We start from the raw sequence: 17,778 nt of genomic DNA on the forward strand, positions 1-17,778 counted from the left end.
ACACACTGCTTTACCCCTTGGTTCCTCTGTTTTATGGCATTTTATGAGACCTTCACAAGGACTTTCAGCCATTAATGTCCTAGAAGTTAGTTTTTAACCCTGCTTTGAGATCCTTTGGGTTAGGAGGCTCTGCAGAACAATTCCACCCAGTTCACTGCCTTGGCCTTAGATGAACTGACACACTCGTGTGGGAGGAAGACGTGTGTCCGTACACGACCAAGTGCTCAGGACTCCAGGAAATCACTCCACCTCCGTGTGGGTCTAGAGGGAGGGAGAGGGGGCTCATGAAACTGGCCTCCACCGGAAAGACTGGACCACCTCGGATTAAGGGAACTGCACAGAAGAGATTTGGTCTTTGTCCTGTGAGTCCATCAATAAGGGGAATGTTGGGCACCTGGACAAAACAGAATGGGTCATTTGCTTATGGTTCCATTAATCAGGGGAATGTAGACATCAGGGTGGAAAGGACTGGGCTATTTTCTCATGGCTCCATTGGTCAGGGGAATGCGGGCACCTGCATTGCACAGCCTGGGCAATCTGCCCGTAGCTCCATCAGACAAGGAAGTACAGACACCTCTGATCTGACCAAACAGGTCTATCTGCAGCTTTGTAAATAGCTGACAATAAAAGGAAGAGAATTAAAGAAAAGAAAAAAGTGTAGAATTAACTGAATAGAAAATGCTGTGGACAGGTGGGAAATGTACCACTGCCTTTGCTGTATTACTGTCAGGTATAGTTCTGTGCTAAGTCTGGCAGCTGACACTGTTATTTTAAGGGGGGTTATCTCCCCATGTGCCATCAACATGCAACAGAATTATCTTCCAAGCATGAACCACAAGCTCTTTTCTGGCTCCTGCAAGCAAAAAGGAACAAAAATATTTTACATCCTGCAAGTATTTAAATCAGTCAGTTCACTAGAAAGAAAATAGAAGAAAAAAAGAGAGAGAGAGGGAAAGGGGGAATCCCTGTGGAAACAAAGCTTTCACTCCACTAACAGAGTTACCCAGACAGAGATTGTCACTGCTCATAAAGCAGGACCAAAGAACCCCGAGGGCAAGTCCCTCTGCTATGATGGCAAAACTCAACCAGAGGAGAAAACAGCTCTCAGATAGGAGTTAACACATCCATAAAGAGCATCTAAGCCTGGGAACGAATGCAACCAGCTCTCTAGCTCATTGGCATGGACTGTGATAGCCCTCCATTGACACCCTCTCCACAACAAAACCAACAGAAACAAATACACCCTGAGAGATACAGAAGGGCAGAGTGGTACATGAGCTAAAATAAAACATGTCACTTTGGTCACTGTTAAGCACCAAATCAGATCTGTGATATCCAAAAACAAACTGCTGCTCCTCTGGAGAGCAATCAGAACAGCATAAAAGTCCTGGTAAAAAAGTAACAACTCTCAAACGGTGGGTAGGCACAAAGTGCCTTTGGCCCTGCAAGCTCACTGCAGTGCAGCTATTTCTCCTCTCCAATTATTAACACGTCTTGTTTTGTTTGAAAACAGGGTTCTTTTGATCCCTACTCACCCTAAGCCAGGTTGTGTTTTCTAGCACATAGTTCAAGTGAGCAAACCAAAAATCTGATCAGTTTTTTCACTCCTTTCACAGATCCCTTTAGTGCCTTAGTTTACCTGACTGCAGAACTCATGCTAAAGCTATGTTCTTAAAATGCTTTGATAAATTTGGATGGCATTAATACTGCATTTGTGTCAATATACTTCGTATTTCTCTGAGTGACACCTTGTTGTCACTTGGCTCAGAAACACGAGGAAGTAATCAGAGTTTGACAAGTAACCACACATTGGCTGAACTGCAGTAAGTGACTGGGTTCAGTAACTCCAGGGAAAGACAGTTCAACTTGGGTGTTTCCAATCTCACACCTGAGATGAGATCAAAGCGATACACAGTCACTTGCTGTGGCTTGGTCAGCTGGTAATAACTCAGTGTGATGTTCAGGAATTAGCTGCAGGCCCACAATTGCTTATACAGTCTTCAAAATAGGAACTCTTTCCTGAGCATCACCTTGGGATATTTGCTGCATATGGAGAGTCCTGCATCTGTTTCTGGAGGTGTATCTTCTGTCTTTCAGGTGATTTATCGTGCCTTAACTCTGGCTAACAAGATTGAAGATCCCTATAGTCCTGAGGCCCAAGATCTTCTGAAGCTCACCAACCTCCGTCTCCTTTTGTTAAAAAGACAGGAATGTCCATGCCATGGTTCAGCACTGCTAGAGAAACCTCAGAGATTTGCCCACTATGCTATTTATGACCTGATTGTCCGGGGAAGTTGCTTTTGTAATGGGCATGCAGAAGAATGTCAACTTGCCAACAGGACGGGAGACACGGAAAATGTGGTGAGTTCTAGACATTCTTTAATTTACTAGCCTTGTTATTTGCTTGTGCTTTCTGAATCTAACAGGAGATTTTGCAGAAGATCCTGTCCAACTTTCCCTAAGCCCCTTTAAAAAGGGCAGCACTGTTAAGTCACATCAGTGAAACCTAACTCACTTCTGGGAAAAGATTTTGTATAACTCTTCCTGCAGTTCCATGCATATCAATTGCTAGAGATGAGTCCTTCCAAAATCTTGTGACCTGAAAATACTTATAAATTGTGATGGAGCTTTGAAATTGTAATAGAGATCCAAACCCAAATATAGGGAAGAGTGGGGAGTAATCGTAGATTTTTCCAACTTCATATTGCATAAGTTTCCACATGGTTCTGACAGAAATGTATTTTGAACTGAAAAGCTTGATCAAGAGTCAGAAGAAACCCTGATAAACTAGATCCTTCTACTGTATTTCAGCAAGATAGTGCCTTTGTTTGCTGAAGTGGCCTTAGGTTGAAGCATCCATTCAACTCTGCCGTCTGATTCATAAAGGATTTATGTACCAGCTAGAAACTATACTCTAAAAAAGGAACACTAAAAAAGTAAATAGAGGAAAAAGATAAGAACAGGAAAGCTTTGGCAGTCCACATTGGCAATTCATTGGTCCAGTATAGGTGGCAACGGTTCATAGTTTAGGGCATTATTTTTTAACTTGAGTATTTATCAAGTTGGTCTCAGAGCCAAACAATTTCCTTCTCAGCTGAATTGATGGGTATCACATGTTTTATTTCAGAGAAATTTCTTCTTCTGTAGGCACACACATGGAAGGACTTGTTTGAATGGACTGTGTTTCTAGAGGTATTACATAGTTAAACCTCTAGCCAGAGATTAAATAAGATCTATGAATACAATATCTCTACAGAATGAAGTGTGAAACTTCTGTTTTCTTTCAGGAATGGTTCTGAAAGAAGGAGAAAGTCTACAGTGGTGGGTCTGGCCTTCAGTCTAGTCCTGTCTCTACCTATAGAAAAAGGCTAGCAAAAAGCTGGGAGCTACTCTTTTTTAATATGTTTTGATCAGCTAGGAGGAAGATACCTAAATAAATCTACAAGAAATGACAGAATGAGCACAAATTCACAATGCTCCTTGTATATTTTTGTTACTTACTTTTACTACATGGAGTGCAGTGTTCAGAATGTGAAAACAATTCCCCCCTTTTCTGCCCATCCAGATTAAAATAAGTTAGGATTAAAAAAAAAAAAAAAGAGCCAAACCTTGTATTCTTCTATAGTACTATGACTGGCTGCAGTTCAATATTTTATCTGTGTGTGACCCTGGGTGTGCAGAAGATGTGGGTTCTGTTTGTATGAATACTCAGATAATGCTGCTCGAGGGGAACAACTGCTGTCTCACTCTTGATCTAGCTGCAAATGTTTTAAGGCAGAACTCTATTAACAGTCATAAGGAAATGATGCTAACCAAATACCCAGGCACACCTAAATAGATATATCACAGACAAAATTCAAGCCACTTAACCAGTCACTGTCTCCACTGGTCCTAGAAGGCTGCCTGTCTCTGCAAAGGATTTTGAAAACCAAAATAATCCTCACTTCTTCAGTCGCTGGTGCACTCAGACATAATAGACTCAAGAAATGCATCTTCAGCTAATTTCTATTCCTTTAGATTTATGGTACACTTGACATTTTGGTTTATTGTCTTCTGGAATGTGAATTCATTGTCTTTCTTTCAACTTTCTGAGTTTGAGAGGTAGATACTGTACAGATAATTAGGACTGTATGAGTTGCACAATCTTTGCAAAATAATTTCTGAATCAGTTCTATCTGTAGAATAAATCTAAGTGTCATCTACAGTATTCTAGAACTAGATGATGTTTGCAGATTCCATTAATTACAAATACAGACCCAATTAAGACATAACTGTGTAGGAGAAAGGCTGTTTAAAGAGTGCATTCTCCCCATTGCAAACTGTTAAATATACACGTGGTAAAACCAAATAGATGAATAACACACTAAACGAATACAGCTGGTAGAAGAATAAACACCCTGCCCAGCAAAAGAGGAAAACACAATATTGTGTGTATTATTGGCACAATCATTGTAAGCTATGACTGGATTTAAAAAAAAGAAAAATTTCCACTAGTTACAAGGGAATAGACTCCTTTTATGCCATTAATTACTTCACTGTGAAACAGTTTTGATGAAATGCACTTCACGAGTGACTCATGCCCCAGGAGGCAAGAGGGTGGATGCATCACAGCATTCATACAGACACAGATATTAGAAAGTCTTTGCCTAAGCAGGGATTCAAATACAGCAGGAAGTGAGAAAGGACTTCCAGAGCATTGACTACTTTACCTCTAGAATCCTAGATGTAAGGCTGGAAAAGACCATGAGTGAGCCAGTCTAAGTCCTTGCATTAAGGTATGATCAAGCATAACTAAGCCATTCACCCAAGGATGCTTGTTGAACTTGTTTTTGAAAGTCTTTGATGAAGGAGATTCCCCAGCAATGCTCAGTATTGTTCCTGTTCTGACAGCTTGAAAGCTTTTCCTTACTGCCTGCCTAAATAATACCTGCTGCAAATTAAAGTGATTTTTTCTTGGTCCTTCTGCAATGATTATGGAGAACAGGTGATCATTCTGTTGATACAACTGAAAGATTCTTATCATATCCTTCCTTAGTTTTTGCTTTTCTGCACTAACCAGAAAAGTGTGAAACCTTAGGTGGTCAAAACTTAAAATTCTACTCCCAGGTTGTATAAGTCCAGAGTAGAGACGATCATATTATTTTGCTCCTCTTTTCTGTGTTTTAACCATTAAACTTTAGCTCTTTTTCAAATATGCATTGAAAATCCACTCCTGGAAGAGCCAGTTTCCTGGATCCCTTCTAAATTTTATCTAATCCTTACAGATGAAGACATTGTAGTAGTGAAGGGAGGGTTCACCTAGGTACAGACCTCAGGATTTGATCTACCTGGCTAGCATGAGTGAGTTTACATAAGTGTATTACTTTGCATGTCACAGTATGGTAATCTCCTTGACTACATGCAGAAGAGGAAAGCCTCTGTTGTTGATTGTCGAACACCAGTGACACATTTCGAATCAGCCAAACTACGTTGCAACAAAAGCTTTTTGTTATCTTGCAAATCTTTCTTGGAAAAGACTTGGAAGCTGCTTTCCTTTCAGTCACAGAGATTAAAACAGGACAGAGAAGAGGGATGTTAAAAACAAACACTATATTTTCAGAAATAATTTGACTTGCTCATTCCACTGGCCACATCAAATATTTAATGAACACATGGGCAGAGAAAATCTCAAGACACACAGTTTTTATCTGGCTAATGTGGGTGATATCACAGCATGAAGGTCTGAGCAGCTTCATGTTTCCTGGGCTGCTGTCAAGCAATTAAATAAAATGCTGGAAAAATACAGACCTCCACAGAAAGTCCTAATAGGAGTTTCAATCTCTTAAGAGTTGAGAGTCCTCATACAAGGTATTTCCTTTCTGTAGTTAGCAAAAACAAAAGCAAGTCCATGTAGAAAACAACTGTAATTGTTTGTCATGGGACAGGCCCAAAAACTGAGATCATTCTGTGCTCAAGTCTTGGGAGAGACATAAATGTGCCAATTGGTAAGTCTGCTTTTCTTATTCTTGAAGGAAATCTGTTCCATTTGTAATACTTTTAACACTGCTAGAGTGATACCGTTTGGAAACTGAATAATGCAGAATGCTACAGAAAGCTTCTTGACACTTTTGAACCACACTTATCAACCCCATTTTGAAGAGACTAGATAATCTATTACTACTAGATCTCCCAATGATCAACTTAGTTGTGGATCTGTTAATTCAATCATCACAATCCATTCAGCTTCTGGCTTCTCCACTAAGTCTGCCAACATGAAAGGTAGTCACAGTGCAGCTATCTGTATGAGAAGTAATGATGTCACAGAATTCACAGTATCATGGAAACTAACGATGCAAGATGATTGCAAACTGTGAAACTGTCCTCCAAACGGTACATAATTCCTCTTAGAATTGGAACCCACATAGTTTCATGCATATTCTCTCTATCTGGTTGTTAGTCATTAGTGAAAACACTGAACAGAGCAAGGTGCAAAGTAGATATCTGTAGGATCCCATGGAAATGTCCTTTGACTTAGTTTGACAGCAAACCATTAATAACTACTTTTTCAATGTGGTCTTTTTTTTGGGAGTAGCAACACACCCACCTCACTGCAATTTATCTAGATCACATTTTCCTCACTAGCTACTGAGAATATCACTTCCGACAGGAGAAAAACTTTGAGCAGTCATGATGGGAACTGTAAGAAATAGGCAAGAAATTTCTGGGCCGACATATCCTGAATTTGGGGGTTGTTGCTAGAGATAGTGACATTTTCTTGTTTTCTATTTCCTTTCCTCAGACAAAAGACAACAGACACAGAGATATGATATGCAACTTATATGACCTCTTAGGATAGCAAAGGACAAAATTCTCCTCTTGAAATTTCATGGGCTATATCATTCAAACTCTTTCAAGTAGCTCCTTTGTGATCATCGGCGGGGGAATTGCCTATTAAGACTGTATTTTGCCACAGGAACTACAGCGAAGCATTTTCTTTTACATGGAGGGCATTAATATGCCCTTGTAACAGAAACAAACGTCAGGACATGGCCAGCTGAATACATCTAGTCTTCTTCCACCACTGGATACAATTTAAAGTAATCCTGTCCCGAGTATCACTGCTGCAGGCTGTACAAGGGTATGTGTTGCTATATAGTAAAGTTAGGAAGAGCTGTCAGGTGTAGCGTCTGCTGCGCTGACTCGTTTTAGCTGAGCCCAAGTGTGCTTCCAGAACATACAGAGTTTACAAAGCAGAAAGAACACATTGACAGAGACCAGAATCTAGATCAGATTCCTTTCCATTTGCCAAATATTTCACAATTCTCTTTCCAGTCCATGAGAAGTAAGTACGGATGGAGGAAAGCAAATGTGGATTAAAATGTTTTCATACGAAGCATTAGAGTTTTCTACTTGTTAATTATTGGTACCTTCACTGCCAGGAAATTCTTACAAGTTGTCTCGGATGTTTCTTCTGTTTCTTTATCCTGTTTACAGAGACAAACTAGGCTCCTTGTGGGTCTGATCCTCCACAATGAAGCAAATAATAGAAAATTTTCCACTTACTTCAAAGAGAGCAGGATCTGGTCCTAAGTAAGATTTCTTGTTTGGCATACAGGAGGTTATGTAAGGTAAAACTTGTTTTTCTACAGCAGTTTTCTTGGTGACTTGGCTGTTGTTTCTCTTGCAAATACTATCTCCTGTTCACATATCTTGTGCACTTCTACTGATAATCCCCCAACTAAGGAGGTGGAAATCACATTATCTGATGCAAGCTGTGCCAGTTTGTATGACCTCCAGCACTCAGAGCTGCCAGGAGGTGCTCTCTGTTGTAGCTGGCAACTCAAAGAGCAGGTTTTGTTCAGGAAAAAGTTAGCCTGTGTACCTCAGCTAGGTAAGTAGCATCAGGAACGTTAAAAAAAAATCACAACAACTTTTAGATGAAGGCACAATAAATTCTAGAAACAGCTGTTTATGCTGGTTTTTTTCCAAAATAAAAACTGAATATGGACTTCAAGCTCTGCCATTAATTATTTGAAAACATAGGAGATCAGTGTGTTTAACTTGACATCCTGGATCCAGTGCTACCAACATCAAATGCAGGTTCTCCAGGAGCTCTACTGAGTGGTTTTCAGCCAGAGCATTTGGCATTCATACTGTCAGCATGAGGTTTTGAGTATCTACGGTTTAGAGAATAACCACAACTGCGATGGTATGATCCATGTAGTGGTTCAGTCAGCAGGAATTCTGCAATTATAAAGTCAACAAATTTTTCCTACACTTACTATTGTTGGAGAAATGTCGCTTACTGCTACTAAAGTCCAAATCAGGAAAACATGTTTATTCAGAAATGGTGTTTAAACACATTCCAAAATGTTTTCCTTAATCAGGGCTCAGAGTAGATCCACTCATGCAGACATTCTACTTGTAGGAAACTCTTTGACTCTTATTTTGTGGGATAAGGTGGCAGATAATTTCCTATCTGACGTTATTAGTCTTTAAACACAGCTTTTTCTTAAAAGCGATAGCTATTGAGAAGCTGTTTAAAAGCAGTTTAATTTTATTGCTTAATTGCTCTAATTAATGGTGTTTTTTGTTATTTTAATCACTTAATTGATGCTCTGCTACTTTCTTCTCTGCAAAAGAATCATCATAATGCCGCCAGTAAAAACCTTTGATTGTAAACACATGTAAATATACTTAGGTCTGGTAAAATATGCCTTCTTTTCACAGTAAAGCTAAGGCAGGCAGTGCGAGGAGTGGGGGAAGAAATAACTGATTTATCTCACAGCTATCAGCCACCACTTGGCTACCAACACCTCTTTGACGTCCAGCAGTACAGCACATTTTTCTTTTTAACTCTATGCAATATACACTGTCCTGCCTCTCTAAATTAAAATTGACTCAGCCACCAACACTAGGAAGTTGCTGTGATGTGACAACTGCAGGAGCTGGACACCGATCACACTGCTGTGTTTGGCCTTATACACTAAGTCCTTGTGTTTTTACGCTGTTTCTGTTCTCAGCTCACCTACAAGTTATCAGAACAAAAGTTTTCACTTTGTTATCAAGGCTTTTCAAGGTCTTTCAGCCAGTGCACTCATCCCCCCAAAATCTCCCAGTAATTTAAGCAAATCTTTCTCCAAGTTGTACCTTGAGGGTGCTCTGAATCTGCTGTTTTAAGCTTTGGAGGCAGGTGCACACAACACGAAGAAATTTTGCACAGGATTTTAAAACAAATTCCATATTACTCAGCACAAAAAGTGTAAAATCCTGCATGTATTTGCTTGCCTTGGTTTACTCACTGTGCTGGATGGGTCTTGGGGCTTAGCTTTTAGGGATTTAGAACCCTGCTCTTCCAATGCATAGGTCTTCTGCTAAATCATGGACTTTCTCTCCCTTTTTCTCCCTTTCCTCCGACAGATTCCTTATAAATTTGGCTGGTCCTGTGCTATGTCAGCTCTGTCCTTCCTCCACTCTCCAAACTGCAGCCATCTGCAGAGAAGTTGCAGAAAGCTATCTTTCTCTTGGCTTCATCTATTCCATTGCCCAACATAATTTCACTTGAATGAGAGCTACACATGCTGGCAAGTTTGCTCAGTACAGAGGTAGAAACTCAGAAAGCGTTCAGAGGCCCAGTTCTGGAGTGGATTTTCAGTCACACACTCCTAGAGCCACTATGAATTAACCACTGGAAGCCCAGCTAAGTCCAGACAGTCACTAGAGTTAGCTGGACTTCTAACAAAGTAAATGACAGAGTTATTTTGCCTGTTAACAGGTCAAGTCCAAACTTCTCTGAACTGTCGACGTACAGTGCCAACCCATACGCCTGACCTATAAATCTACAACTCTTTGTCCATGTATCAAAGACAGAATCTAAAGGTTCTTCGTTTTCTTCCTCCTCTGAAAATTAATCCTGGGTCTTTCTACAGCAACAGTTGGCCCTCAGGCCAGACTGTTTAGTGGCTTCAGGAACACAGCCTTGAACAAGACCAAACTCACTTGCGCCGTTCACTCTCAGGAGAACTGAACTTTGCTATTCACTTATTAAACTGATTCAGGTATTTGCCTGTTAAAATCCTGAGCCTCCCTCCACTTTCCGCTTCCTCCTTTCTTAGGACAGACAGCACGATGTGGTGTCCGGCTGTAACTCAGGGGCTGTGTATCAGCGTGACAGCTGTTATTTGTAAGCAGTTTGCTACAGATTGATAATGGAATTGTGGGCAATGTTGGTAGAAGTGAGAGGACAGCTTAGCCCTAAAATGAATGAAAATCAAGCTAACATTGAGGAAAACAATAAGCAAGCAAAGTGAAATGTGGGCTAAGGCAGAATCAGGCATGTATGTGAAGACCTACAGTGGGGAATTGAGGCAGAGGATGGAGTTGTGTCTTGAAGCTGCCACAGGCCTAGGTTAGTCTGTTATATTTCCTCATGTAAAGCATAAATTTTATACCTCTTCCAGTCTATTTATGCTTTTACTTTATTATTGTTCAGAAAGAGGCTTAGTGATACCAGTCTGAATATTCAGCTAAACACTGTCACTTATTTATTCTTCAACAGTACCTGTTTGGTGAATTTGGAAATAGTGGCAGCTCATTCACTCACTGCTGTGAAGAAGAAAACCCGTATGGTGCAGCTGAGCTTGCCACAAACCTCCCAGCAATATTTATCCCTGCCGGCTTCTCTCAGACTTAATTTACCGAAGTGACTAAGTATGAGCCAGAAATTCAGTTCTCTCAGAAACACCCACATGTGTCCACATTTATTAGATCATTTCCCAGAAATCAACAAATGACATAGGAAAATAATGGCTTTCTTCATTCCTGACCAGAGCAGGAATTTGAACCATCAACCTATTCACAGCAGGCACTGTAATCACAGAATGGTTGAGGCTGGAGGGGACCTCTGTAGATCATCCAGTCCAACCCAGTCTGGGACTTACTCCCAAGATACCCACTCCCTTAGGTCTTTGTGAATTTGAAAAAGCTGAAGTAAATTTTTTATTTGGCCTCTCAAAAGTCATATGAGGTCTTCCCAGAATCTGGTTTTGAAGCCTTTATTATAAATCCCATACATAGATATACCTCTCCATTTGGAGAGAAGACAGAGTCCAGTTTGAGCTGTGAGGCAGATAAAGGCAAAATAAAGTGATTATTTTGTATGCAACCACTCAAAATGACCCAGAAAGAGTTCTTTTACTACAAGCAGGTAAGGGACTAGCCTCTGATGTCATGGCAAACTGCTATATCCAAAATTGCTCTGGCAACATTACAAAGTGAATACAGAACCCAAAGACAAACATTGTCTCTGAATCAGCAACAGTTGCTCTGTTCTGGAAGGCTTCCAAATTTAAGCTCCATTCAGTAGAAAAAAACCCACCAAATAGACTGAGAGCAGCCCAGGAGAAGGAGCTACAACAACATTTACTAAAAGGACAAAAGGTAAAAGAAATGAAATGGGCAGAGAAAGCAAGGGGCTTAAGCTATTATGTGAAGCTGAAAAGAGTTTAAAAAATCAGAAAATTGCAGGACATACAGATGGGAAATGTCCACTTACTCTCTCAGCTGCCAATCAGAATTCAGGTTAAATAATTTTGTGCAAAGGTGAATAATTATCATGTAATTTCTTGGAAGTATGGTGTAAAACCTGCATATAGTTCTAAACTATTTGCTGCAAATCAACCAGAAGTTATTGAACTTCATGTAAAAACTGGTTAAATTCATGACTTGGTGCAGCAGGTTGAGCTAAATGATTGGTACCAATCCTCCTGGCATTAAAATCCATGAAGCTATAACCTCCTGTGTCCTGCTTCAAAGCTGTTCAGGTGGTAGATGCACAAATCAAACTCTTTGGTAGCAATACCAGATTGTTGCACCCTTTACTGTTTTCTCTTCTCTCTGCTGGACCAGCATGACTGTGCTGTGACACAAATCAGGGAATTGATCCAGATTAAAAATACTGGTGCCAAGGAAAAAAAGGAGGGGTGATTTTTTTTAACATGGTTAAGTTTCACAGCCCAGTTTACACATGACTCAGGGCATGATACAGAAGGTGATAGCACAGAAAAAATGGTAAGGAAAGCAGAAATGTCTTAAATCAACTTTGCATCGTGAAACCACAGTTTGAGAATATAGCTGCCATAACAAGGCACAAAAGCAAAGCTTTAAATCCAATATGATGGTGATTGAGAATATAGCATAAAATATGTAGCATATATTTGTGTTCCTTTCCTCAACTAATAATATCCTCAGACTGCTAGTATATCAGCCTGTAAACTTTTAACCTTTGCAAAAGTTAATCAGAAAAATGAAAGTTTAATGGAGACAGAATATTAGTATTTGAAACAACTCTTTTCAACATGCTCATAGCATACATCAGTGACACAAGTAACCCTGGCTGAAAGCATTCTGAAAGCATGACTACAAGAATATAAACTATTACAGATTATGCACACAGAAGATACTTAAGACTGGCTTTATGAAATTAGGATGTTTATATGATGACACAGTCTGCCTGTCTGCCAATGCATCTATTTTTCTGATCCATAGGCCCCCTGTAATAATTTTGGAAGGTATCATCTAGTTTCAGACAAATTTGTCAAAGCAGCTGAGCTCTCAATGCAATCACATTCCAATGAATGGGAATGATCCTTGGAGACAACCAGAGTTCGCATAGCAGTGAGGAGAAGCAGATGAAGGGAGGTGTCATGAAAATAAATTCCTTAATATTTCTGAAGTACCCAAGTACTGCAGCAGTAAGCACTATGGAAAAGCTCATGCAGGCCTATACGCTTTTGTATCTAAGGAACAGCATATATTGAATGATGCAGTGTGTCACATATTGAACAATCAAGACAAAGTGAAATATTAGAGAGATGAAACTGGAATCTCCTTCCATTCAATCTTTTCCCTGCTGTCTCAGGAACTGCTTCATACAAATCCTTATCATAAACTGACCAGGCTTCAGCTGAAAACTGGTTAGGTTTCCTAAGGGATGACATGAATCTGATGTAAGCCTCTTCTCCTCACGTCTTGCTTTCCAGCTCCCCCCTATCTGGCATGCTAGCTTCAAGCCCAGAGAGCTGAAATATTTGTTTCCTCAAACACCTCCCAGCAGTCAGATATCCTAAACCTTCTAATGAGATCAACCCAGTGGCAATCAAAAAACCTTTATTGGGGCCCTGAGGGCACTAATATGCATTTAACGGTCCTGACCAGCCTCACCTGGGACCCACACCCACACCCTCTGTCCATAGGTCTGGGGACTCCCTTTAAGCCCTGCTCAGTGAATGGTGAGGTAGGTGTGCCTGCCTGCACTTCTGTCTTTGGCTCTGCCTCCTGGATAGACCTTAGCTGCATGCTGTAGGTAGCTTTCCCTCCTGAGTGGGCCCCTCAGATGTACGTTGTATCTTGTCTGTAGTTCTGTACAAGTCTCCTGATGAACTTTGGACTGGTGTTGTAGCCTTGTCTCTAGGGCTGCCTCCTGCTGCTCTTGACTGAGCTCCCTGAATGGTCCCTGGCTCTGGTCCAGACCCTTGCAGTGTCTGTGGCTGTTGGTAGACCCTGTTACTGGCTTCCTGCTCAGGTCCTATGGGAAGGTGCCCCATGAGTGAAGATATAGCCTGTGTTAGGACCACCCTTGGCTCCTAGCTCCCCATTCCTTAGGGAGCAGCTGGCTCTTGCTATTCCCTGACAGTGATCTCCTTAATCATCATTATCTACTTGTATTTCTACCCTGCTTTCTAGGGTGTAGAAAAAAGTCAGTGTAGTTCACCTGAATCTGTGTTTCTTTGACTTTCTTCTCTACCTTGGCTTAATCATCTCTGATCTCTTTCAGTGTGATCCAGTGTATCCTGCAGTCTTGCATTTGGCAGAGAGCACGAACTTCTGTTTTGGGGACCCACTTTTGAGGAATGTGTTTGCTTATTTTAGCAGGGAATAATGAGTCAGACACGCCTGTTCTCCTGGTATTGGTGTTGTGCCTTTCTTTGACTCTCACCTTTTTCCCTTCCCTAAGCAGCTATCTTATTTCCTATTTTATCTTACAACTTCCTATATATCATTCTTGTTCCTTCCTGGACTCCAATCCCTGGCTGCCTCCCCTATCTCTTCCTTTCTAACAGAACAAATTGTTCTTCTCTTGTTACTTACTCCCTCCTCTTCTATCCTTATTTCACCTTCTGCTTCAGTGCAACAGGCCTCTTCCACAGCTCAATTTCTCTGCCACTAAATGATTTTTCTGTCATAGTCACTTATGTCCATGAATCACCTTCCTTATCTGTATTCCACTTGAGGTGTCTGTCTGCGTCTGCTCTCTTCTCCTCCTCACCAACCCTCTCTATACCTCACTGTCACCTCGTGTTGTGCTCTTCTCCTCATCTGTTTTCCCCTTTGAATGATGTGAGATGATTCTCCATGAATTAACAGCTTCCATGAATTAACCCACCCATAGATAACGCACATGATAGATTGGCTTTCTCTTCCATTATCCTCCACCATTGCCCCCTAAAATCCATCTGTACTTTCTCTTCCTTGTCTCTACCTATACAGAGAAAGAGTACTCCTCAGACCTTCTAACACTCCCTATAAAATTCCATGCCAGCTCCATGATTACTTCTGCCTGCTCACTAGCTCTCCTGTTTGCTGGTTGTTTGGCTTTTCAAGCCTTTTGTCCAAGCCAGTCATCCTTCTACATATAGATTTGGTGGTAATTTGTTCAATAACAGGAGTCACTGGCAGGAAACTTCCTCTATACCTCTGCCCTACTCACAACATGCGATCCCTTTATAGTCTTTGCAAATTATAACTTGTAACAAAACAAACCAGTGGGCAATGGCTAAATTAACGCACCTACTTACCTCCAAAGAACAACAACTTGATTCTTCCTTCCTCACTGAACTTTTCTGTTTACTCTCTGAATAATTGTTCATGAGTGTTCACACCATCTGTGCTGTGCAAGCACAAGATCCTATGGAATAATGAATATTTGATCAGTCACTCAAGGCTAAAGTAAGATTGCATGGCTTAATTCTGCCATTCTCCAACTTTAGCAGGCTTTCATTGTACAAGTTCAACATTCCTTTCATGGGTTTTTGTATATAGTAAATGTATAGTTTGAATGTGTTTTAAGAGAGGCCAATTTACAAATTTTGCACTGGAATACGCTGGCACTTTCCTCAAATTAAATGATTGGATCCAAGACTTTTGTTCTTGTCCACTTTGGGATGAACTGTAAAGTACAGATACAGTCTGAAGTCCCAGAACAGTAGATCTTAATGTTCTCAATTTTTACCTCCCCCCCCCCCCCCACTCTAGGTCCTTTTCCCTCTGTTCTATGGCTTCTGGAAAGGACTTGCTGCTTTTAGGTCACTCACTGCCTGTGTCCATAGGGGAAAAACTTATAAGTCTGAAAAGCTAAATCCAAAGGGAAAGAAGCTCAACACCCTCAACTTATTAATAATTTCCTTATTTGTCTCTGTAATTTGTCATCCAACTTAGTGCTTTGTACACGGACAACTGACATGTACACAGGTCTGGAGAGGCATCACGTAATGTGCTGCATGCTGTATCCTCCTGAGGTTTACTGGTGCTGAGCTCTGTCAGAGAAATGCATACCCTGAAGTCTGTGTTCAGTCTTCCGTGAGGAGGCAGCCAACCGCTCTGTGCAGCAGCAAATCTGCCAGCTGGCCATAGAGGGGCAATGGCATCAGCTGCAGCCTATCCCCTTTGCTAGCTACATGAAATATCTGGTCTGGGAGGATTAGAAACCAGGAGACTGGAGAGCAAATTGCTGCAGGGAAATGGGTTTTGGGGGCAGGGGAGAACATTCAGGCAATTGCTCTTTTTAACATTTCTCTCTTGATCCCAACTTACCTGCGATGCAAGATGAGGGCAGGGGACAGAACTGCAAAGGGAAAATCTGACTTTCAGGAAAGACTATAGAGAAACACAACTCACATTAGCAGTGAGACTAAAGGATTAGATTCAATTCATACTCCAGTCAAAATGAAATCTCGGCCTCTGCTTTTTGTATAGCATGCAGTGGGCCAGAGTTGTGACAGTGGTTACAGAGCTTAGCATCCTGAACAGGGCACAGAGGGAGGGGAGCCTTTAGTCCCTGATTTCTTTGGATTGCCTGCTCTAGTACGTGTGTCTCTCAGCATGAAATGCATGCCACTAATTGGCAGCTTCTCCTGTAATGTGTGTAGAGCAAGACCGTCACCTACTGCCCCACCTTTCCCCTTCTCCAACTCCCTGTGTTGGATGTTTCCTCAAAGAATGTCTCATGGAAATCTCCTTTCTCTGTGAGGCACTGCAAACAGATATGAGAATCCCTTTTCTTAACTGGAAAAAAACCTCCTGTATAACACTTCTTGGATGTAGTTAGATATTTCAGAATCTTGTGCATCAAATTAGAGTTTATAGTGGACACAGCTATTATCTTTCTGATGTGCAAAATGATGTGAGAACAGAACCAATTTCAAAAGTACCTTTCCATTTCAAGGCTGGACTAGCTCAGTTTCCAAGGTCAGGTTACTGGTGTGAATGCCAGACTCCAAAACTGACATATATTAGAGCATTTCCATGAGTAAAATTAATTTATTACGGTCTCAGTGAGGGCAGGTAAGTACAAAGGAAGCAAGCTCTTTTTTCAAGTGAATTTTCAGGATCTTCAAGCAAATAGTCACAGGGAAAAATCACACTATTCAGACAGCTTTAGGCGGACTTCATGCAACTCTTCGTTTCCTCCTCAAATATTTTGTGAATTGTTATTTCCTAGTTTAGTTAGGCATATATACTTAGTTCTTGTAGTTTAGCCCCATTTGTCAGCTGTGCCAACTTTTTACTGCTTTTTGTTGAACATCTTCCAATTTCTCATTATTTATCATGTAACAAGATGTTCAGAACTGAACACAGTATTGCATGTACAGTTTCTTGCAAGCAAGAAATAAGTAACTGTTTCCTTTCCACTTTGCATCACAGTGCTCTTAAACAGCCCAAGATTTCACTGGCCCTCTTCTGCCTACCTTCTGCATATCCATATGCAAGTCAGTAGGTGCCTATTGTACATAGGTCTCTTCAAACATCTGTGCTTTCTCAGCTCCTTCCTATCACAGAACAGGCATGGGTTCAGATTGCTTTTCTGCAGGTATACCAGTTGGTATTTTTCCAGGTTTAATAGTTATTTTTGACACACTTTTAACTATGCTAGGAGATCTTGGATTACTTGCTTTTTTAGCAAATTATAATTAACTAATCCATGATGATTTCATTACCCTGTATTTACTCCCTCTTCCAGATCACTGTTAATGTCAAATAAGACAGAGTCCAACACCTTCCGTTAGGCTGTCTTCTCCTGTGATTGCAATTGTGTCAGTCAAGAGTGTATTTGTCACTGCCTTTGGAGGTGACTACCTGCTCAGGCTTTTTGTGTGCTCTTGCTCTGAACTCATCAGTCAAAATAAGCTTTGTTAGCATACACAGTTTAAACAGTCTGGCCTCTATTGATCCAGCTCAGCTGACAGATCTGAGGACATGACAGCCTTTGGTAATGAACAGTTATGGGGAAGAAGCAAAGGCTGGAGCCAGCAACTTCCCCAGGTAGCCCAGATGCAGCCAGAAAAGAACAGACGTTCCCAGCCTGCTAGAGGGTGCTAGGTTCTCTTTTACCTAACACATGAGCCTTGCAAAATTGATTGGGACAGGACTCGATACTTTGAATATGCTATACTATTTCTGTACAGAAGGTCAAAACCTTTTATCTTCCTATGCACTAGATACTGCTGGGTGCCGTACTGTGAT

At 40.9% G+C, this 17,778-nt stretch overlaps 2 protein-coding genes across 2 annotated transcripts in view; one reads left to right on the top strand and one right to left on the bottom strand.

Moving 5' to 3' along the window:
• UROC1 (urocanate hydratase 1) overlaps positions 1-17,778 on the bottom strand; it is a 122,024-nt gene that overhangs the window by 68,485 nt on the left and 35,761 nt on the right. The gene's annotated exons all lie outside the window — the stretch shown is intronic.
• The window catches only part of LOC106499003 (netrin-4-like), a 57,189-nt gene that overhangs the window by 19,554 nt on the left and 19,857 nt on the right, over positions 1-17,778 (top strand). The window contains exon 3 of the mRNA XM_067303601.1: positions 2,098-2,361. Within this exon, the coding sequence (XP_067159702.1) occupies positions 2,098-2,361 (264 nt within the window). The remainder of the gene's footprint in view (positions 1-2,097; positions 2,362-17,778) is intronic.

Source organism: Apteryx mantelli, chromosome 12, assembly GCF_036417845.1.
Source record: "Apteryx mantelli isolate bAptMan1 chromosome 12, bAptMan1.hap1, whole genome shotgun sequence".
Classification (NCBI taxonomy): domain Eukaryota; kingdom Metazoa; phylum Chordata; class Aves; order Apterygiformes; family Apterygidae; genus Apteryx; species Apteryx mantelli.